Consider the following 24,379-nt stretch of genomic DNA (forward strand, 5'->3'; position numbering starts at 1 on the left):
AGAAATTAGCCTTAGTACAATTCTTAGTCAGACCAACATGTTGACATGTATTTTAAAAGTCCAGTTTTAACCAACAAAATTATGATTAGTGGACGACCTTCTACCTTCTGAGCCGCAGCCGATTTGAAAGATCCACATTCCCCTTACAGAAATACAGATATCTCTTCATGCATCTCTTTGCATGCATATTGTATATATACAGGTATGTGTTTATGTGTATCATGAGAAATGTCTTGATAAATGAATAAAAGGCATTGACTGCAGAAGGAAATTTCATGGAGGGGAAATTTCCTTTGTTTTCTGTGAGCAAACAAATACAAACACTAAAGAGCTAAAACCATCCTCATTCAACACTCCTTTTTTTCACAGGCAATTTAGTGATATCTCTGCAGTTGTGGTCTTGACCTGTCTTGAAATATAATCCCAAATCCTCTTTGTCTGACAGCGAGACAACACCCAGTAAAACTACGATCGGTTCCAAGTCGAGACTAAGACCTTTAAAAAGTGTTCCTTATCTGGTCTCTTAACCAAGACTGATCTTGTTTACTGCAACACAGCTTTTTATCAAGTTTTAACACACACAGATGTAACAAACACAAACCAACATGCAAACGTATGTGTTATTGTGCGAATGTGCGGTGTTGCTTCTGCCAGGCTGGCCAGCTGGCTCACACCAAAACACAACCTGGATGTGTTTGTTAGCTGTTGATGGCCATCTGTGTGTTTGATTTATTCTGTAATATAGATTCATGACATATGGTCTCGTTTCAAACACCCAATGTCAACATAGTTCCTCCTTTCCTGATGATTTAGCTCAGGATTAGTGTAAGAAAAATACCTGAGCTAGAGAGATTTTATTTATTTATTTTTTTTAATTTGAGACAATTTATGAATTTTAACAAGCACCTAGAGTTTTAAAGCCATAGCCTTTATATATTGGTAGAAATCAGAATTCATTAGGATGAAGGTCAAGTTAACCCTTTGAAGCCTGAGAAAATAGGCTTGATTTCTTACAAAAAACATGGGAGGAAAGCAATGAGCAACCTAGAGAGTGAATTATCCAAATATTAGCCAAAAAAAAAAATTGTAAAAAGTACAAGAAATATACCTAAAAATTAGCAGTAAAATAAAAATCTAAGGAAAAAAAAAGTAAAATCAGAGACAAACAAACAAGAACATGACCTGGTAAATGTGCTTAAACAATCATAATTAAATAAATATTAATATATATAATTAAGATAATGATGATTACTAAATCTACTAGTTCTGTGATATTCAAGGAACACTTGTTGCTCATTGACTTTTTCACCCGTTTTCAAAAGAAAGAAAGCCAATTTGCTCAGGGTTTGAAGGGCTCTGAACGCAGCATAAGAAAAGTCATGTGAATCCAGGTTTCAAAGGGTTAAACAAATGATAAGTGATAAAACAAAGGCAGGAGGGCCTTTGGAAGGATCTTGAAGCTTGGATTCACAAAAGTATAAAACTGAAGGTCAAATTTAAGGTTTTCTCAAATTTAAACTGGCTCTCAGTCACAGATTTCCACCAGTTTTGCTGGAGTGTGCTGCTTTATTTGCCTTCTTGTATGCTCTTCCAACGCCTTTATGTGGCATTTCAAAGCACTCTCAGTTGGTGTGGATTTTTGAACAAAAAACATGTTCCACACATCCACAAGGAATTACCACGAGGAAATTCATTTTAAGTTTCCAACAGTATGAAATATTAATTTCTCTATCTGTATTTTAGGTTTCATTCAGTGTGCTGAATGTTGGAGACTGACCTTGAATTCACCTATCCTGAGGGAAAGCTGGTCTAACATTAACCTCAAATATTGCCTTTCCTCTGTCTCCACAGATTCTTCCTCAAGTTTTTCCTCAAGTGCAACCAGAACTGTCTAAAAAATGCAGGAAACCCACGAGACATGAGGAGGTTCCAGGTAGAAACCACCACACTGTTTAAAAAAAAAAAACTCTTGCCATTTAATTCTTCTTTTTTCCATGTGTATTTACACGTCCTTCTCTCCCTCAGTCTCTGCCTATCTCTCTCTCTTCTTCCCCTGTACTTTCTGTGGACATAACACACACAACTTTATGGTTACTGTAACACATAAACACTGGAATGGATGTGTGTGTTTCTGTGTAAGTAAATAAGCTATCAGCGCCTTTTACAGGAAACACGAGATCCTGACCCCGACTAGTCAGAACATAAATATACACACAATGCAGAGAGAGAGAGAGACAGAGAGACAGAGAGAAAGAAAGACATCATGTCGTGGGGTTGTGAATAAGATTTGAGGTTGTGCAGACTTTATTATTTCCTTATCTTCATGGCCACAACACAATCAGGAAGACACCACTTGAGTCTGAGTGGAGATACTGGACGCCCAGAAGATACCAATAGATTTATTACCATGGCACATGTGTGTGTGTGTGTGTGTGTGTGTGTGTGTTATGTATATATGTGTTTATTGCGTCTATGCTCTGTGTAAGATAGGACAGAGAGAGAGGGAGTTGTACGGTAGCGAGTGTGTGACAGTATCTGTGCCTCTAATTGTGCAGCTCTATTGTAGTGGAACCAGAGAAGACAGCTCTGTTTCCCTGGGAGATAATTAAGGGCTGGACCCATCAGGAACTATTGAACAGAGGAGGATAGACACACACACACACACACACACACACACACACACACACACACACACACACACACACACACACACACAGACTCAGTGTGTGTTTAGCGTGATGGTAATAGCAGTGATAACGGGTTACATTTAAAGAGCTTTTCACAGTTTCATGCTTTAACTCCTCCTTGCAATGATCTTTAAACCCCACACTCTGTAATTCCTCTTTTTTTTCCTTCTTTGCCCTTTTCTGCTCTCCTCCCTCTTTGTCCACTGTTTCCCCCCTTCTTCCTCCTTTCCACTTTCTTGTCCCTCCACCCCTCCATCCCGTCCCTTCCCCTGCTACAACTCCAGGTGGTCGTATCGACTACGGTGAGTGTGGAGGGACATGTCCTGTCAGTCTCCGACAACATGTTTGTCCACAACAACTCCAAACATGGCCGACGGGCCCGCAGGCTCGACCCTGTGGAAGGGACGCCGTCTTACCTAGAACACGGTAACATTAGTGTGTGTGTATATGTGTGTGTGTGTGTGTGTGTGTGTGCACGCATTTCTGTCTGTCTGTCTACGTGTGAATGTGTGTGAGTGTAAGCAGCATGGCCACCAGATGGTTGATGGTTTAATCCTATCAGGTGATTCCTGCCCCTCCATCTGGCTAATCCAACCCACTACACACACACACACACACACACACACACACTTACACAAAAAGCATGGTGTGATGGGGTGTGTGTTGCTAGGTCTAATATCATTATGATTCTTTTTCATAAACACACCCAGACTAAAGGATGTTGCTGTAATTCAGATGAATCCTAGTAATCACACACACACACACACACACACACACACACACACACACACACACAGAGTTTGAGCAGAGTTGGTTTTTGACAGACGAGCTTTTATCGCTGCGATATGGGATTGGATACGAGCTTATACACACTCACACAATGCTGAAGTGACATAAAGCTGATTGTATCCATTCTGTCTCAAGTATTATGATGCATACTGAGCCGTCTGTGTGTGTTTTTATCCATGTCGTATCATTAGTTTTAAATATAAAGCTCTGTAATCTGACATCAGTCTGGCTTTGGGATAAACAAACAGTAAAGAAATGGTACAGATTCTGTCAAAATTGCTCGTAATTTTTTCCTCATCTCCTCTGAATATAAAAACAGTATTTTGAAAGAAGTCAGTATCTGTCTCATAAGACATATTTCTTATGAGCATGCTTGCTCTTAAAATTTGGGAACAGCGTATGTTAGATTAACATATCTTCATACAACTGTTCATATGTTATTGAATTTGAGCTCCACTGATGGCACTGAAAAGAATCATGTGTGGCCATCGTTATATTACATACTTATCGTGAATATCTCTATGTTAGGTTTAGGAAAAGACACATAGTGACAAAGTTCCTTCAAATTCAATTTTCCTTGGTTTTACCTGGGACACACACACTGATCTCCTGGGGGAAAGTCCTGTTTTTGTTTGATCCATCCACCACCCCAACCTGCCTCCTGATGCAGACCTTTGTTCTTTATGCAGCTTCCGTCTTTATTCCCATCGGCACATTGTTCATGTGATCTCAGCCTTTCTTATGTAATGGGTTATATACGAATTATGTTGCATTACTCTTTATAGTTATACATACTAACAGTGCATGAGAACAGCCTGGTCAGATAGAACTAAACACTGAAGATAATTTATAAGGTTTCGGAGCTTTAATCTGCATCTCATGGTCCATAAAAAAAAGAATTACTGTTGGTTAGGGTTGGTAATATTTGACTGCTTTGATAATGTGTTCTTTCTTGGATGTCAGTACACATTCAAGTGTCTAAAACAACCTCAACTGAATAAATGATTGTTTGAAAATGAGAGGAAGCCCAGAACTTAATCTTAAACCTCTGCACTTATTTGCTCTGTTTTTTCTCTCATTTTGCACTCGTTTTACAAGGAGAAAAGCTCACAACTGCAGGACCAGTTGAGAAGGACTTTGAATCTGCAGTGTATTCAGAGTGTGCTAATGTGGACTTAAGCCAAAAGCCAAGGGTGTAGCATGAAAAAATATGAGGTGCAGATGCAAAAGGCTTCAAGCCAGATCTTCCTAGTAGTCTTTAAATGAAACAAATGTTTTCCCTGCAGCCATGGCTTGTCGAGTAAAATTTCAGATGCCAAGAGTGAATGTTGAGAGCACTCAAATGCCAACAACCTTTTTAATATTTGTTTTACTCTTTCATACCCACTCTCTCTCTCGATGGCTCTAATCCTCCTCTCCTCCTTCAAGGAGCAGCTCCCTGCATTAAAGCCATCAGCCCCAGTGAAGGGTGGACTACGGGGGGTGCTACAGTCATCATCATAGGGGACAACTTCTTCGATGGTCTCCAAGTCATCTTCGGTACCATGCTGGTTTGGAGCGAGGTCAGTTTGCCACCAAACATCGTGCTGTCTCAATGTTGTTTCAACCCCTCAACTGTGTGCTTTTGCCCTCGGACCGTTGCTTGTAATTCTATATGAAAACATACTTTTTCCTCATGGTCGGGCTCTTGGCTGTGTGTGATCATGTGTGTGAGCGTGTGTGTTAATGTTTGTCTAAATGAGGTTTGCCTCTCTAATGAGTCCCCACCAATAAGCGACCACCGCCCCTCGCTACCTTCCTCACCCACACTCCCTCTGTCTCTTTCTCTGTGGAATACTGATCAAATCAGTAGATTTTGATAGCCATCGGCTTAATGCTCAGGAAAACACACACTAACACACACATACAGAGCTCACTGTCGTACTTTTACCCAGCGCAACTCCTCTACAGAATGTTTATTTGTCTTCTGACTCCACTCACCGTGTGTGCAGAGCGACGGTGGCTCCCTTCCAACAACAACACCCAGTGTGTGTGTGTGTGTGTGTGTGTGTGTGTGTGTGTGTGTGTGTGTGTGTATACTGGCATACATGGATGTGTGTGTGTGTGTGTGTTTGTGTGTGTTTGTGTGTGTGTGCGCGTGCGCGTGCGTGTGCTTCGAGCTGAGGGGGTTGTTTACAGTGTTGAGAGCCACACTTACACACACTAACATGTGTACAGAGTCTCAGTTTAGTTCAGTTCAGTTCAAACTGACTCAGCTCTCCTAATGTTCTTCAGACTGGCTCCTAATGGATTTTGGCCAACCAAATGTTTCATTTGTGCTCAACTTGATTATTGATTTCGAACGAAGACACATTTTGAAAAAATTTTGTCAGGGGAGAGCGATTGCAGGTTCGCCAAGTTCTGTTTGTCTGCAGCTCTCCCTCCTACCTACAGAATTTTCAAACCTGGGCCAAACAGTAAAAACTATTTTTGAAAACCGTCCACTAAAATATGATGCTGAAGACTTAGTGTTTGTCACATAGAGCTCAGTATAATGATTCATTTTTGTCTGGTATCAGCAAAGAAGCTGCAAAATTGGATTATATCTGGAGTCAAGTCAATTTTTATTTAAATAGCATCTGATTATAACAAATACTATTCTAGGACATTTTTCACATAGAGCAGGTTTACCCTTTTTACTTACTTAAAAAGATTTTTTAGCGCTTTACAGCTCTGTCCAATGGGGAACTGAAGCTGTTATATTGCTCTCTTAAGAGCCACCAGACTCCTTTGACAGAAACAGTTAGCGCACCGTAGTTGCTGGCCTACTGATGCAGTTAAGTTTGTTTGTTATTTTGTGACTTTAGGAACCAACTTAACATGACATCTTTAGCATCATGTGGGATTACATGTAGCACTGGCATGCAGAAACCTATGTAAGGTGGAAAGGGAAAAACCTTTTAAAAGGGCTTGAAAATATTGCATTTTGAGTCTAAAACACGTAGGAAGCTACAGAATGATATAAACTTTAAAAGCAAGCTTTTTAACAAAAGTGGCTTGTTGGTTTTTATTTTTATGGCATGCCCAATATTTGGTCCATGTCACAAGGCAAAGTTCCAGTAACATATCTGAAACCAAAACAAAACATGAATAGCAATGTCATATGTCTTTTTACAGGAATTCAGATTTATACAGATCAATATACAAAATTTCAAATGCGTTATGCTATTGGTTATACTCCTCCTCTTAGCTTAAACAAGAAAAAGGAAACTGAGTTTGCTGCAAACATCAACTTCAGATTGTAATCAGAAAATTCATCCAATCCAAATGTAAATACAGCTCAGTTAGATATTTATTTCACAATGTCAACAAGTGCAAATGCAATACATCTCCAATTCACTATGTAAAATATTCTTTAGAGTGGTGCTCCAGCAAGAGAGCTAAAAAAAAATACAGTAATGGTCAAAACTTTGGGAAAACAGTGTTTTAATGCATGGTGTAAACAACAGAACTCTGCTACACAAAATTGAGATTCAAAATGACAAAGAAACTTGGAAGTTATTTCAGTGATTGTAGTGATTTTGTAATAATTGAGCAAACAGCAGTTGCTGCCTGAATGCCTGAGAGCTTCATTATTTTGTCCCAGTGAGGCTATATGTGTGTTGGTGTGTGTGTGTGTGTGTACTGACTCCTGGTCCACCCTTTCCTTCCTTGTGTAGTTGATCACACCGCATGCCATCCGGGTGCAGACGCCTCCCAGACACATCCCCGGGGTCGTCGAGGTCACTCTGTCTTACAAGTCCAAACAGTTCTGCAAAGGCACACCGGGAAGGTTCATATATACAGGTAGGTCAACCACATACACAGACACACATATACAAACGCACATAATTGCTCTTTATTAAAGCATATTGTTATAATTTTTCTTCTGCTTTCTAAAGGGTATGTGTCATTTTCCTTAAAATGTGTTTGCATATACAAGAGCTGTTGCCTGTGTGTGTCTGCATGTGTGTATGAATAGCATCTGTGAGTTGCAGTTCACTCTCAGGCCAGACAGTGTTGAACTAATGACTGCAGATTAGTCAACATTAACGACCCACACTCGTTAGAATGCTGCCATAATCAGAGGCTCGTTAAAACCAGCTACAATTAAACAGTCTGCTCTTTATAGCGCTCCATACTGAAACTATTAGTGAAATCATCCAGAACACCCAGTTTACTAACACACACACACACACACACACACACACACACACACACACAAGTAAAACACACACACGTAAACACACACAATGTTGGAAACAGACTAGAGTGTGTGATTTCTGACCGGATTGTTGACCGTGAATGAGCGTTTTCCTGCTAAACTTAGTAGACGAAGAAAAGTGAGAAGAGAAAAAGAAAGCATGAGTGTGTGTGAGTGTGTGCGTGTTCATTTGGTTCGCACATACGTATGGAAACAGATGGAGGTGATGTGATGTCTGGTATTGATCTGCTCAACATGGCTCCATCACACTGTGATGATGACGTCATTCCCAGAGAGAAAAGACAGAAAAGAAAAACTGCCGTTGAATGAATTCTTTTGGGTACATTTAATGACCCAAAGATAAAGACGAGGATTTAAACCTGATCAATAGTGATGAAAAAAAGTCACCATGAATATATTTTCAGTTTTAGTGTTGGCGTCAAGTTCATGAAAGCTTTAATATTTCCTGCTCAAAATGAAAAAATGCTAAAGACAGTGATGAGTTTTATGTTTCAGGCTTTAGCTGCAGGCAAGACAAGATATATATTCTTGAGTTGTGTAGTTACATTATCCCAAATGTTTCCAACATTTCATTGAGTTGTGTGTAAATGGTGTCTTATCCCCTTTACCTTAAACATTGGAAGTGATATGAAACAATAGATAGTATTTGACTGTGGTCTTAAGAATGCTAATTTGCACAGACTGCTTAAATGGTTTACCTGTATTGTTGACCCGGTTGCCGTTGAACCACTCTGTAAACTATGGCCTGTTATTGTTTATCAGTTTGAGTGAGTTTTGTATGAATCCTGGCTATAAACCACTTACCCTGTAAGGGACAATGAAGATATTTTTGATTTTGGAAACACCAGAAAATACATCAGAGTTAGAGAGGAAGTTGTTGAGCCATCATCACGTTAGGTTATGTTACTTGCAGCTGTGTCATTACATGAACATGATTTCTGTCATGTTGTGTCACATGCATTTCCTTAAGCAATCATGGTTATTTAACAAAGAAGACAACAATTCCCATGATTCTGCGCTACGTCACATCTTCAAAGTCTGTCTTTTGTCTTTTTTATTGAGAGACCCCTACTAGCCAAAATTGCATGCCGTGCATTTAATTAATGTAGCATGTTTTATTAGAGGAGAACACCAAATTCAAACATGTTATTTCTTTGGCCGAGGAAAGTGTAACCTAATTTGTGAACACGAGCTACTGTTTCAAAGTTGTGATGAGCTATAAAGTATGGAGCTGCTATTTTATCCCAATCCATTGGCTGTGGAGAAGCTCCAGACTTTATATCCTATGATACCATAAATTTCAGTTTTAGCACTCTAGTTTTTGGATTTGGGAGAGTTGTTATTGTTTACTAATATTTTTTGAGACTGTCTCAGAACATGGGAATAACATGTTTTAATTTTGAAAATTGGCGTAGCTCCCCTTAAAAATCAATCAATGTGCTTTAAGTCACGTGTAGAAAATGATATGAATAAAATACAATAAAATGCAACAGAAGAGAAGAAGAAAAGCAGGGCAGAAGAAGTCAGGCAGTTTGGCTGACGAGACAAAGAAAACAGCTCCACCTACAGGAACTCACGCAAGAACGTAAAATGTGAGGAAATGGATTTCACAATACTGTGAATCTGGAAAGAGCTTTAAAAACTGCTAGAAATGAGTGAAACAAAACAGACGCAAATTATTGTTTCTGTTTCAGGTTTTTTTTAAAGAAGTTTGGAAGACTGAGACAAGTCAGTTTGAGTTGTGCTTCGTGTCTAAATGTCCCTGGTCTGTAGTTTCTTTGAGCACACAAAGATACTCGGCCTGTGTGCTTCCTTCAATGTTCTTCAGTCTAAACATCTTTGGTTTGACCCTGAGGCTAGCGGGCTGGTAATTGGTTCGTCTGGTGTCTAACTGCATCTCCTATTGGACGAAGATGACCCTCAGTGACCTCACGATTGGCTGATCGCTTCAACATGTGACCCAGGAAACGCGATCCGTTCCTGCGGTTGCCTGACCCCGCCTCAAGGTCGACTTCTCTCTGGAAGTCGCTGGTGAAAGGTCACGGCGGTGAAAGCTGATTGGCTGTTGAGGTTTCTCAGTACTGCTTAGCTGTGGTTGCCCCTGGGTGTAAGGACTGAGCAATTAAACACACTCACGCAACAACACACACATGTAAATGCACACAAAGCCACCCCTTGCATAGGGTCGTGTCTTACACAACTTACCACACACACACTTTCAAACAGGGGCAGGAGTTGAAAGTAATTGTAAATCAGAAAGATATGAGGAAAAGATGGTGAGTAGTCTGGTAAACAGATGGTCTACCACATACATACACAAACACGCATGCACACACACACACACACACACTCTCACACACACCGAGTGCCGTATGGCTGCTTCATCGGCCTGGTGGGAAAAATTAACATTCTCAACATCACACACTCCTATAAAAATACAATGGTACAAAGTGACAATCAATAAATGCTCTCTCACACACAGACGTTACACATGAGCACATGCACACATAGCATACACAAACACATACTCACTTATACTAGAGCTGATTTATCATCAGTGCAGCTGCATAAGAAAATCCATTTCTCCACTGTGGAGAAGAAACTTTTAGTAAAAGCTGAAAAAGCTTCACAGTTTTTCTGTTTTACGAGCGACTCAGCTTTCATTCATGCAGACACACACTGCGAGAAATAAAAGAGATTGAAATATAGAGGGAGAGACAGTAAAAAGAAAGAGAGACACATATAAAACGAGAGACAGAAAGGTGGACTTTTAAAACCAGATTGTAAAGTATTGATCGGCTCATAAGTGGATCACATATACTGAGACACACATGCAGATACACACATGTACATACACACAGAAAGTCACAGAGAGAAGAAGAGCTGGAGAGAAAGAGATCTCATCTCATAAGGGGAAGAATGAAGCAATAATTCAGTGGTATTGAACTGCTGGCTGGCCAGAGGATCGATCCCACCACACCTCCTCTCCACCTCCTCCTCCTCCTCTTCTTCTCCTTTTACATCAGTCCCGTCTGTCCTTTCATCCACCCAGCTTCAGCCTTGTTCTTCTCCCTCACCCACTTTTCCACTCTTTTGTTTAAACACTGCTAAATTAGAAAGTTGCCACCATTGTGTATTTAAAAAAACAGAAGAAATCCTAGATGTGCAGTTTCAATATCTTCCCCTTTTTCCACAATGCTTTTTCTCCCTGCCACCTCCCCCTCTTCTTTTCTTCTGTCTCGCTCCTTCTGTTCACATTTTATTGTGAAACAGGAGTGGAGGGTCTGTCCTCATGAAACTTCTATGAGTATTGATCTGCGGGCGGCTCTGGACTCTGAGAGGAAGAGTGAGGCTAGAGGGGGAGTGATGGAAGAATGGATGGATGAATGAAAGTGGCAGAAGGTGTAGTTAAGAAAGAGGGGGAAGGAGACAGAGCAGGAGAGGGAGGAGGGGAAGAGGTAAAGCAGAGCAGGAGGGATTCGTGCAGAGATGTTTTCATGGGCAGCAGGGTGGCAGAATGTGTTGACATAAAACAGGCTCAGCGTCACCAAATCACCTGCTGAGGCGTCTTTGGTTTTAGTTTAGGATATTATGAAAACACTAAGTGGACATTTTAAGTTTAGTTTAATTAAGACAAGTATAAGTTGCTGGAAAATGAGATATATTTTTTTGAAAACCTTTGCATATCCTTATATTCCAACACACTTCATATGTTTAATGTTGTTAGTCTTTAGCTAACTGTTGATCCCGCCTCTCTCGGCCTGCACAGCTCTGGACTTGAAAAATACAGCACTGGTTAATGTCTTTCTGACAAAGACCTCTGTGGTCTCTGTGTTGACTGTTGTCTTTGTAAATCAATAGTAGAAAGAACGTGTTTTAGTGTATTTGTCATCATCTTCAGCCAACATGTCCTTATACCTAAATGACAGAGTAGGTTGTTTGCCAATGAGTCCTAAAATGTCATATATTACCCCTTTCCCACCAAAATTATTGCATGCACACAGGTTTTCAAACATGGGTAAACCTGCTAAATATAGACAATCGACTGCAGCTGCCTTTCTGTCAGCTTTTATGTGTGTGTGTGGGTTGTTAAGTTGGTGTGTCCGTGCGACCTCACGGACACGTCGGAGAACAGGTAAACAGTAGACAGCAGCAGGAACAGAGGTCTTTGAAAACTTTACAGTGGTTTCTTCACTTGATATATTTCTTATTTATTCAGTCTCTCTTTCAAAGTCAGTGCAGACTAACTTGAAATAATATTTTAGCGCTGCTTACGAGGAGATGGACGGTAATGATGCTGTGTCATTGCATTTTGCCGGTTAAGGAGCTGAAATTAATGCGTTCACCTGGATGTGATGTTCTTATCAGTGCTGATAAAAAAACAGTGTCTACTGCAGAAGTCATTTCACCCTGGTGTTAATGCAGATCGTACGCATTGTCATTGCATTAAAAAGCTGAATTTTAGCGGTTGTTAGTGAGTTTTTTGTGCAGTGAGAATGAGGCATATGACAGTTAAAGAGTACCAGCAGACACACATACTTAACAAATCCTACTCATAGAGTTAACACCTTCCTGATCACTTCCATGACAATCATGTCAGAAGGGGATGGCTTCATAGCCAATATGGAGAGAAGAAATGCTGACAGCATCCTCTTACTATTTCACTGTACATGGTCATATGCATATTGTTTTAAGACTCTCCCTTTAAGCATGCAGTGGTTCTTGGGAGCTACTTTGGAAAACATGTAAATATTAGAGAGTATTCATAAATGTATTGCTGGAAAACACTCTTAAGTAAGATAAAGACATTATTGGTAAACAGGACCGTTTTGTCGCTTAAGATGGATGTTGGGTAGTTGATCGGAGTTTTTCAGCAGGAGTCTCACATCTCAAAACTGTGTCACCAGGAAACCCATCTGTAAGGTTGGAGATAAGTGTTTTCTGGTTTGAGTGTGACCAAGTGTTTCTGGATGCACAATGGCTGTTGTTACTGTTACCTTTTACAGCTGATGTGTAATCAATTGGGCGGCTTTGGCTGCACTGATACTGTTTCTGTTTCTTTGCAGAAATAAATCGTTGTAGAAACCTGACCTTTTGTCTTCAAAGTACACATACACTCTCTGACACTAGCCTACACAAACATACACACAGAACTACACAAACCTATAAACACACACAAACGTTCACAAACCATTCAGTGATTTATATAAAGCATATTCTATTAATAAAGAGTCAGTTGGAGAACCTTTAGGCCTAAGGCATCGAAACCACCCAAGGTCATCCTGTTATGTACATCATGTGTCTTTGTGTCAGTTTGTGTGTGTGTGTGTGTGTGTGTGTGTGTGTGTGTGTGTGTGTGTGTGTTTTATTAGAGTTGGCATTGGTTAAACGTCTCCAGAGATGTACAGAGAGTGGATCTGACACTGGCAGTTAATTCTGACAGTTGATATCCCACCGACTGTTAGGCAGCTGTTTCTTTAGTTTTGTTCTCCTCAACCATAACTTTTTTCCCCTTTATTTATTTATTTTTTTGTTGATGGTTTACAAATGCTCTCTTCTCCTGTCCGTATCCTCTCAAATTTGTCTCTCATATAAATCTTTTAGTCTCTTTTTAAAATCCTAAAATCATACCTTGTACAGAATTTTTAAAAAGTTTCCTCAGCATGGGGAAAGTATTGTTCATGACACAAGATCTGGCATTTTTACAGCTCACAATTTATGAAGTTATGTTGCTAACAAATTGAGTGGTTTAGGACATAACAAAAACCAGAAACTTGGGTGTGATGTGATAATAAAACAGACATACATATAAAACACAAACACTCACACTCATGCACACACATGTGAAAAGAAAGTAGAAAACAACACATAAGACATTCAGCTGCAAGTAATTTATCGTTGCTGAATGTGGAAAGTACCAAATATCACTCCAGCTGCACACTTGGACATCATACACACAAACACACCCTCTGCACCCCACACCTACATCTCCTCATGTAACACAGCCTCTCTCATTTTCTCTCATTTCTCCTCCCTCCATCTGTCATCCATACACACACATATGCAGTAACTTAAGCATTGGAGGTTCAGCACAACGGGGTAAGGACACATGTTCAGTACAGACAATAAACACACACACACACACAATACAGACAGAGAGCTTTCAGAGCCCGACTTGATTGACATAATGATTGGATAAAGACTGCAGAAGAATGTAACTGCAACATTAAAGTGAAGAGTAAGCATTCCTTTAAGACCCTTTAAATTGTACCTGCAGTGTTATTATCATATGGATGCTTTTGGCTCCATTAGTTACTCCACCTGGTCGATCAACCTCCAAACATTTGCATGTTGCATGTTGTTGGGTTGCTGCCACTGATCCATCAATGGCAGTATCCGTGTTTTAAAGTGTTAAAAGGATCACTTGGCTTAAATTTCCTCATTTAACTCTTATGGTATTTAGTAGGGCTTTACCTGGATCAGAATTTTCTTAAGTTGAGTCTGAATTGCAAGTTTAAGATCAAACATTCAGCTCTTCAACTCTCTGTGTTATTTTCTTTAAGACACTTTAAGCTTCAGGTTTAACTACAAGACCAGCCCAATCCCAAGAATAAAGTATTGGCAGTGTACATTTCTGCAAACCAGGAATACATCACATTTGTATGTTTCATGTGTATCACATCAACATCATTTCTAAAGTAAAATATGAGCTAACTTTGTTAACCATACGTTAACCACAGCATTGATGAAATGGCAAGTTTCAACGTATTTGCTACATAATAACATACAAATGTAACGTAGGCTCTTCGTGGTCGGCAGAAATGTATGCCGCCAACATTTTCCTGGTGATTGAATGAACAAGGTTCATGTTCTAATGTGAGAAACTCAGGTGTCTTTTATTATTATCTGTAAAGTGCAGATGTCAGATTTACACACCATTTACTTATAAAATCCTATTACATCAGTAAAGCAGAGTGATTTGGCTGACAAAACAAGCTCAACTTGAGTGACCTCACGACTTATGTTTCAAATCACCAACATTTAAGAGCAGGAGTTTACCAAAGATTTGCAGCTCATGTCCAACAACTCCAAAGCATACAAGCCCAACAAGAAATTACAGATCTGCTTATCAGCAAACAAAAGTCACACATTTTCACACCAGCAGCCTCCAAGAAGTCCTCCCCTGTTGTCCACTGAGCAACTTGAGAAAATCCAGTAAAAAACTCCACAGTAGTTATTGAAAGATGTGATTTCCCCAGTTACAGTTTCCCAGCCAGATTTTGAACTGCCGACCTTTCAGTCACAAGCCCGCCTCTCTAACCTCCAGGCTTCTGTTGGCTTTTAGAGATCATGCTGAGCAGGTTCATTATTTTCCAACCCAGTCTTACAAAAAACCTACTTGATACCAGCGTGGTGCTTGGGAACAAAATGTCACAAAATGGGATGTCATCCTTTCTCCTCACTGCTCGTATCCCTCCCCTGCTGATTGGCACAGATGTTTTGATTCTGTGTCTGTTTATCATGTGTGCAGGCCCAGGTTGAACACCAACAGCATTAAATGTGCACCGTGTAACATTTAACACCCATAATCTGCTACCATGTTCTTGTAGATACAGGCTTTCGAAGCTTTAAAACCAAACAGTTGGCTGAAATTGATAAGACAGGAAACAGGGTGAAGTGAAAGAAGCCGTTAGTATGTTTACTTGATTCTATGTCACCACAACATGTGTGCACACAAACATTAGACTTTGTGTTAATTTAATGCAAGTTAACAATGTTATATGTGAAATCCTACAAGACAGTCTGCATAATCAGATTTATCTGAAGACTAAAGTAGATGAGTCAGCTCTCTTTTTTCACATCAACACTCATGTGCAGATGGTGGAAATACAGAAAAAAAATAGTATATTTTAAAACACAAGTCAAAGGCGAACTTTGGACATCCCCGTATTAAATGGGGATAATAATTCAGAGTTGCGTTTTCGAGTTGTTTTACGGTGCTTAGCACTGTTTTTCTCAAAGATCCAATGAAATTGATTTTAAGTATATGCAGTTATGAAGGAAAGACAAGATTGTTCAAGTATGCACAATGATTTTATGGGTTGGACTTTAAAGTTGCAACAACAAATGCAGGTTGAGGAAACCACTAAATATGCATTGTTTTCCAGACTTTTCCAGGAAGTGAAGAATACTTTATTCATTCCTAATTGGTGAAATCAGTTTCTACATGCTGTCGTTTTTAGTCATTACACACAGAGGCCTGAAACACTCACATACACACACACAGAACCTACAAACAGGCATTAGTCAGAGCGAGGCTGCCAGTTCAGGTGAAAGTGAACTGGCATAGCGAGCAGTGCTCACTCCGCACCGTGGTCCTTTTGGGGATTTCACAAGATCTTTAAGCAAATTCTTGATAGGATAATGTCGGAAACCTTCTATAGCTAAACTAATAAACAGCCATTCTTATTCTTATTTTACTTATTCCTCTCTCTGTTTCTGTTTATCTTCTGCAGCACTGAATGAGCCAACCATTGACTACGGTTTCCAGAGGCTTCAGAAGGTCATCCCTCGGCACCCTGGGGACCCAGAGAGGCTGCCAAAGGTACCGGGCATAATTTACATTCACCTTTTGCATATTTAGCTGATACCTTAACTGGACAATGAACCTTGAATGGGTAGAATTTCTTCATCTCTTGCTTAAGGGCACTTCAAAAACACAGACACTGTAGATCTGACAGAGATCAAACTGCTGCACAGAGTCGCTCTGCTATCAAAGAACAAGCTCACAGAGATGTACGCACATTAATTCAAAAGACGAAGAACAAAATAATTTTGTGTTTACGTTTTATTTGTTTGTTTTGTATGTGTGTTATTTTTATATTTCTAAGCAGAATATGTGTTTTCAAATCTCCTGTGGGTTGCGTTTTTACCTCTTCGTGAACTCTGTGTGTGTGAGCTGCTTAAACCCGTTTACGGGGTGAGCGTTTGAATCTTCTCCAGATCAGAGAGTCATATCTGATTATTTGTTTATCAGCTGGAGATCAAGCGAAGTGTTTAGAGGATCAGCAGATGTAAACAATTAGCACCAAACGATGAGCGCGGCTTTGATACCAAACCCTGTCATCTTGATCTGTACATGCAGGGTGACTTTTTCGAAGTGCATGTGTGAGTGTGAGAGTATGTGTGTTTGAGCTCACTGAGCCGACCCGATTCAGCTTAGATCTCGTCTGTCTGGGTGGGCAGGGTCATGACCTTTTACACAGCTGCTGTCGATTGGCTTCCTTCCTCCACTGGATCTGACCCAGGATTGGCTGTCTTTGTTGTGACATCATAAATAACGGGCGCTGGTCATGATGTGATGATGTGGCTATGACACAGTATCATCACCATCGTGCCGACACCCTGGCCCCAGATTAATGTGTTCAATCAATGTAATGTGCATCATTAATGTGGGAAGGTGCCGTGTACACCATGCAAACAAATCTGAAATGTTAAAGTTTGTTAAGTCAGTGGATTCATAGTCGGGAGTATTTATTATTTCATGTGTTTACATTATAACCCTAACCCTAATACTGGTAGTAAATTCCACAATCAAGTTTGTAAACAGGAAAATTACAGTGAGGGTCGCGTGGATGATGGGAACTAAAACCTCAAAGCTATATTGGGTTTAACCCCCTGAAACCTAGATTGACAGTAGTTTTTTTAAGTTAGTTCTTTTCTGTGTTGGGATGCCTCTCACAAGCCATCTAACCCTTGAAACCTAAATAAATAGGTTTGATTTCTTTCAAAAACATGAGGAAAAAAAGAAATGAGCAACTTGACACTTGAAATGTCCTGCAAAATTACAGGAAATTAGTCAAAGGTGAGAAGAAAATTACCTACAATTAGTTGAGAAAAAAGAGGATAATTGTGTCCATAAAGCTGTGTGTAAAATTATTATAACCACATATTTAAAATTATGTTACAGGAAAATATGTATAATATATATATATAGCATATATATAATGTAGTGTGTATATATATATATATATATATATATATATATATATATATATATATATATATATATATATATATATATATATATATATATATATATATATATATATATATATATATATAGATAGATAGATAGATAGATAGATAGATAGATAGATTTTCTTAGGACTTTTTTTAGGTCGTTTTCTTTTGTTTTTTACTTTTATTTTATTGCTTATGAGTGCAATGCAGAGCAGTGGCGATTAGCTAGCTAGTTGGACATGGATATGAATGTTGGAGAATTCACACTTTGGGGCCACAGAATGTTGAGGAACTGTTACTGAAGGTATAATTGATTATGTTAACAGATTAGGTAAAAAATAATCCGTTGATGAAGTGTGGTCAAATTCAGGCCAGTATCCTAAAAGTTATGTCCACATTGGCCAATTGAGCAGCTCAAGGTTTACGATTATTGCCAGCCCTTAGTGCCAGTGCAGGAAGTGGTGGGCCTTGAGGCTGCAAGTAATGATTATTTCTATAATCTATTAGTCTGATAATCGTTTTCATGATGAGCTGTTGATCTCATTAGACATCAGAAAATTGTAAAAGTGCCCTTCACAAAGACCCGAAGGTGATGTAATCAGATGTCCCATCTTTGTCTTTTCAAAGCAGCAAAGTCTCATATTATTGAAACTAGAACTTGATTTGAGCCAAAGTAAACACTGTAGCACAATTTAAATAGAGCGACAGTTCTACTATAACTACGTCTGATTCATTGTGTCATAAGAGGGAGCTGGTGTTGAAGGGCATCGGACAGGTTGAAAAAGTTTTCTTTAAGCAACATGAATTGTGCAAAAGGCAGTAGGAGTCAGGAGTCGAGTTGAGAGATGAAGTCAGCCCATCAGAGGAAATTTAAGCTCTTTTCAAAGCTTTTACCTACATTATGACTAGGCTTGTTATATTTAGAGCAACTTACAATGAGTTTTGCAGAAAAATCTGCTCAGAAAATGATGTTAGCAACCCAGAGTGTGTGATATCATAAGTGATGTTAGTTTCCACCTTCTAGTAAAGGCTTAGTCAGAGCAAAAGAAGGATTGACTCACTTTTTCATGAATAAACAAACACACACAAACACACACCTGTGTGCACAAACCCTCACTCGAGTTGTGAGAGATTTACAGAGCATGACACACACCTTGTTAACACAGAATATGCAATGCTTCCTGCTTTTCCTCTCTGTATTTCCTCTAAAATGTAAGGGGAAAATAAAGCTTTACCACTTTTGTTAGATTTATTTATACAACAGATAATTTGATCCAAGCAGTCTCATTGCTCCAAGCGGCAATTTGAGCTGGTACTTCCTATAAGCGTGCTAGGAGAATAGAATAAATGTTGTTTGTACTTAACTAGTTATTTAATTTTCTTTTATTTTTATTGTTGCTATTATGTTTCTGTTTTTTTTTTTGCATTCCTCTATCCTGTTGACAGTACATATGCATTCAGTAAGCCAAAAAATTCATTATGACATTTTAACAGTGACCCGCACAGAGGAGTTAGCATTTACTGTGCAGTTTAATAATGGTAAATAAAAGGGGGAAAAAATGAAAGATATTCCTTTATGAGAGCTCTAGCCAACATATTTTCTTTTGTGGCTGTGCTTGTCAGAAAAAATAAAACAAATGAGCATCTTACTTGTACTAAATGGTTCCAAATACCTTAAGAACCAAATATTGATATCACTTCTAACCCGAGTCCACCATAAAGCACTTTAGCATTATTAAAAAAAAAAAATTGGCATTTCAAGGCCTGATCGTATTTTTCTTATTTCCGTGGATTACCAGTCAAGTTTATTATAAGCAACATGATGTCACACAAGATATTTCCAGGCAAAACTACAAGAAGAACCACCAAGCTGCTGGAAATGCAACAAGAGTAGCTGGATGCATCGAACGGGTATCTGGTTTAATCAGTGGACGATAGAGAGTAGATTCAGTGCCAAATGTGGGTAACTTCCAGAGCCTTTCCATTATGACAAAATAAATGCACGTAAGAGGAAGCAGGAGAACGGAAATGTCAGAATTCAGATTTTGATTCGGATTTCGGTTGAAGGCTTTCTCTGAACACACAAGTTGGACATCAGATCTCATCTTCTTTTCGCTGCTAACTGCGTCGTACTGCCAGTGCTCTCTGTTTGGAGAAATGTTTCTCTTACGTATATGTTTCTGTTGTGTGTGCTTGCGTGCGCGCTTGCGTGTGTGCTTGCATGCGCACGTGCCTGTGTGTGTGTTTGTATTCGTGTGTGCATTCCTGGGTAATTCATCATAGTGTAGACTAGTGGTCGATCGAACCCTGAGACTTTATTACTGCTGCCCACCAGCAGTCACTGTGTGTGTGTGTGTGTGTGTGTGTGTGTGTGTGTGTGTGTGGGTGTGTGTGGGTGTGTGTGTATGTGAGGGAGAGAGAGAAAGAGAGAGAGACTGTAAATGTTTTTGTCTCATCTGTATTTATTTGGATGCTGGATGCATTTGCGAGCAGTGTCAAAATATTCTTCTTTGTCTTGTGTGAGGAGGTTATCGTGTGTGTGTTTTGATGTGGGTGGGTGACTGAATATATCGGGTGTGTTGGTTGGCGCCACACACACACTTGCCGGCTCGTTGCGAGTATCGATCAGCCCTTTTATTGAAGTTATGAGAGTTTTCTACAAGTACTATAAAGAAGACAGCCAAACAGACAGGCAGAGAAGCAGACAGACAGACCGTGCAGTGAAGTGTATGAGAGGATTACCAGTGGACAGCCGATTCTTTAATTGTTCAGTGAACATTTAGGGGATTTTGCTTGCCACACACACACACACACACACACACACACACACAAACACATACACACACACCAGTGTTCAGCTGCCAGTTTGTGTCACTATGATCTCCTCTGAATCCATCCATATGCGCACATACAGTTACTGTACACAGTGACATACATAATGTACAGTGAAGTCTGAAAACACATATTGGTGAATTCAGAAAAGGGATTGTACAACAAAAAAGTAAGACAAAAAGACATAGTATTTCTCAAAGAACTCACAAAGGGTAAATTGCAACATTAATTGTGCTGTCAAACAAATAAAGTTTTGATGCTCCTGCGTTATAGGTAGGTAATATGCATATATTTGGTACAAAGTTGGTTAGTTAAAATCTCAAATATCGTTTCTCCTGGGCTACACGTCAGAACCTGTGCTTGCTGTTTGAAAAAAAATTGTTTTCTTTGTCTCTGCCACGCTGCATATTGTGTTCTTGGCACAAACGAAACATTCATACTTTGCTACATGTGCAATTGCACTCAGCTGCAAAACTTCATGGCTGTGTTTTTGTTGTTATATTATTATCAATGCAATTAACTGTGCTATCAACAGCCACAACCCATTCTTTGTGAATATACTCCATAGACTGTATTTTCATTGTCCTGTTTAAAAGAGTTTAAAGTTGCATGGAACAGTTTGGGACTTTACTGTTGTAAAGTCAGGGACTTTTTTCTGGAGTACTCCAGACACGGTAGACACTCCCAGACCTGGAGCTTCACAGTTTACAAGTAAAATTAATACAAATGCTACAACAAATATTAGATTCTTTTAAATGCAGTATTTTTTTTTACATTCAGTAGCTTCAACAAGCTAAGATGTTAAATAATCAAGAACTAGATTTGGCTATGAAGCAGTTTATATACTATAATCTGCTGCTGATCACCTGTGTGGGCGATCGGCCAGTAACTAAGAGAGTAAGAAGCACAAATGCCTCTTTGGATGCAGAAAGAAATCAATCACCTCTCTTGGCTTGTAGCCCTCTTCACTGCAGCAAAAACATTGTGGGAGAAAAAAACTGCACTGATAGACAATAACTGCCCTCTCAGGTTTTGGATTATGTTCTGAAACTTAATGATTATGTGATCTTTTTGCACAGATTGCACCCTTGCATGATGATTTTACTTGCATCAACACTGGGCCAAAATAATGTTTCCATCCACTTTCATGTGGTCTTTATGGGTATTTTCTTGTGGTTCCTTGTGAGTGGACGCTTGGGAAATTAAAATTGAATGCAGAATGCAAGACATTGGGAAGACATTTAGCAAATAAATCATGACATAAATCAAGCGTGTGACTTGACAAAAACACCAAATCTGTAACATTCCTGAGATGAAACAAACATAAATGGCACATTTCCATCATAATTACCACATGGTTGTCTGTTACACTTTAAATTACGTCATCTCATCGCCACCTCTACTCTTGCAACTGACAAAACATATCCTCATACAACAGTATTAGGCAAGTGAAGTTACATGGGTTATAGGTTTAGGAAAGATATACGGTGATGATGTACTAAAAAATTATTCAAAGTTCACTTGGTTTCACACAGTTTCGAACACCCATCTCCCAGGGAAGGTCTTGTTTTGCATACAAATTGTGGTGCATTACTTTTGTGGGTATACATATAAACAGTTCATAAGAACAGCCAGAATGGCAATTGAGTGGAGAGTATTTGCCAGTATAGTAGTGGATGGAATTTGTGTTACATTCATACCTACATGTACATTTATCAGAAAAGTCTGTTGTATGTAACCTTGAAATACAGTCAGATTCATGTAGCTATTGGATGGTTATTTCTCATAATTAGACAGTGTGGAATATTAATGTATTTTACTCACGATTAGAGTAATTATTTAACATAACAGAGGAAACAGCCAGAACTACTATTTTAAAGAAATCATTGTACGCAGACATGTGTGTTTTTTCAGTGAAGGTTTGAACGGTTGACCAGTGTGTGTCACCCCCGTTAGACTGGTGACTTTCTCTGGTGACTCACTCAGCTGACATCTGTGCGCAACTCATTTTGATGATGTCATGCATTGTACTGAGGTCATGTCATCAGCATCACCAAAATGAGTAATCCTGGAGATGCATGAACACACAGACATGAAACCATGAAACTCTCAATATACAGTATATCTGCATTACTCACTTATGTGCACTTAAACTCACAGTGAAAGAGATGAAATCTGAAACCACACATCCTAATACCATCAACATATCAGTAGATGTTCCTAAAAGGATGTGTGTGTGTGTGTGTGTGTGTGTGTGTGTGTGTGTGTGTGTGTGTGTGCACGCATGTCAATACTTGTATATATGTGTGTGTGATTGTCTTCTACATCCCTCTGAGCCTACATGTACAGTATGACATCATCGCTGTGCAAGGTGTGACCCTGCATGTACGGCATCCCTAATGGGACATTAGAAGCGGATCAAGCGGCTAATGTACCAGCATTAGGGAGGAATAAGTCATGTGTGTGTCATGTCTGTACTGGCCTGGCACACGCACAACATACACACACACACACACACACACACACACACACACACACACACACACACACACACACATCTGACCCCACAGATACTCTGCTCAGCATTTCCTGGTGCTAATGCATACAACATGTATGTGTGTGTGTGTGTGTGTGTGTGTGTGTGGGTGAGTGAGTGTGTGTGTAATGTATGGTTATCACATTAGGGCTGGTCATAACTCAGACAGTAAAAGCACAGAGACGTCTCCTGTTATTCTTTCTCTCTGCCAGCAGATCTGCTTTTTCTTTCACTCATCATCGTTGTCACTGTCTGTCTGCATATTTATCTGAAACAGTCAAGAATAGATTATATGAAAAAAAAGGCTGATGATGAGTTTAATAAACTCACATGCTTTCAGTTTGAAAATCATTTTTAAAGACTGACAAGACATGACAATGACGAGTACATGTCAGGCGTATAGTCCATAAATATTTGACAACAGACAAAGACAATGTAGGACAGTCACATGAATCAAGGCGAACATTTTACTTTTAGATTAAAGCTTTAAAATTAGACTTTATAGCAACAATTACAGGAATCAAAGAAAAGGCAGAAATCTGTGATTAAAACAGACACATTTCAGAGTTGGTTTTCGTCACTCTGTTGTCATAATATTATCTTCTGTAAACCCAGACAGCAAGTGATGGACAGGAGAATGATGAAGAGGGTCAATCCCAAACAACCCAGTAAAAAAAAAAAATGATATGGTGATTTGCATGACAATGCATGGCATCTAGATCAAAATTGGTCTAAATGTGTCCTGAGCAAACTTTATTTGCTGATGAAGGCTGTGAAATGCTGGATAAAAGATAGTGAGTGGACCAAAGATTAAAATTATATTGTCAAACTACTATGTCAAAAGTCAACCTTATTATCAAATCTGCCATATGTAGAGGACATAGAGGGGATTGAAATGCAGTTTCTCCGAGACACACGATGTAAATATGCAAGTAAACAAACAAAACAATATAAAAAGGAGTTAAGAACTAAATAAAACTAATAAAATTAGAGTTAAGGAAAGCACATATAAAAACACACAAGCACAACTTTAAGTATAAATGGGAAGTTTTTTGCTTCATTTATCAGAGAATAATTATTGTGCAAATGGGATAAAAAGCGCAAATGTAATAAAGAATTAAAAAGTAATGTCAATTGTGTCAGTAGTGGATTTCAGTAATACACTTATGCCGTTTAAGTGTATCGGTTGGTTGAAAACTGTCAGTTAGAGAGTAAAGAAGTATACTGATAAACTCTGGTGTCTTATTTTATAAGTTATTGTAACTGATT

The 24,379-nt window shown here is 39.1% G+C and overlaps 1 protein-coding gene across 4 annotated transcripts in view; it reads left to right on the forward strand.

Annotated features, from left to right (window-relative positions):
• The window catches only part of LOC121952361 (transcription factor COE1), a 104,830-nt gene that overhangs the window by 68,749 nt on the left and 11,702 nt on the right, over positions 1-24,379 (forward strand). For 3 of the 4 annotated variants that reach the window (XM_088088087.1, XM_088088086.1, XM_088088089.1), the window contains exons 7-11: positions 1,852-1,933; positions 2,972-3,113; positions 4,905-5,038; positions 7,175-7,301; positions 16,236-16,324. In XM_088088087.1, the coding sequence (XP_087944213.1) occupies positions 1,852-1,933; positions 2,972-3,113; positions 4,905-5,038; positions 7,175-7,301; positions 16,236-16,324 (574 nt within the window). The remainder of the gene's footprint in view (positions 1-1,851; positions 1,934-2,971; positions 3,114-4,904; positions 5,039-7,174; positions 7,302-16,235; positions 16,325-24,379) is intronic. The other variant, XM_088088088.1, reaches the window with a different exon arrangement.

The sequence above is a fragment of the Plectropomus leopardus genome, chromosome 15, assembly GCF_026936395.1.
Source record: "Plectropomus leopardus strain MGB_pleo_1.0 chromosome 15, ASM2693639v1, whole genome shotgun sequence".
Lineage (NCBI taxonomy): Eukaryota > Metazoa > Chordata > Actinopteri > Perciformes > Serranidae > Plectropomus > Plectropomus leopardus.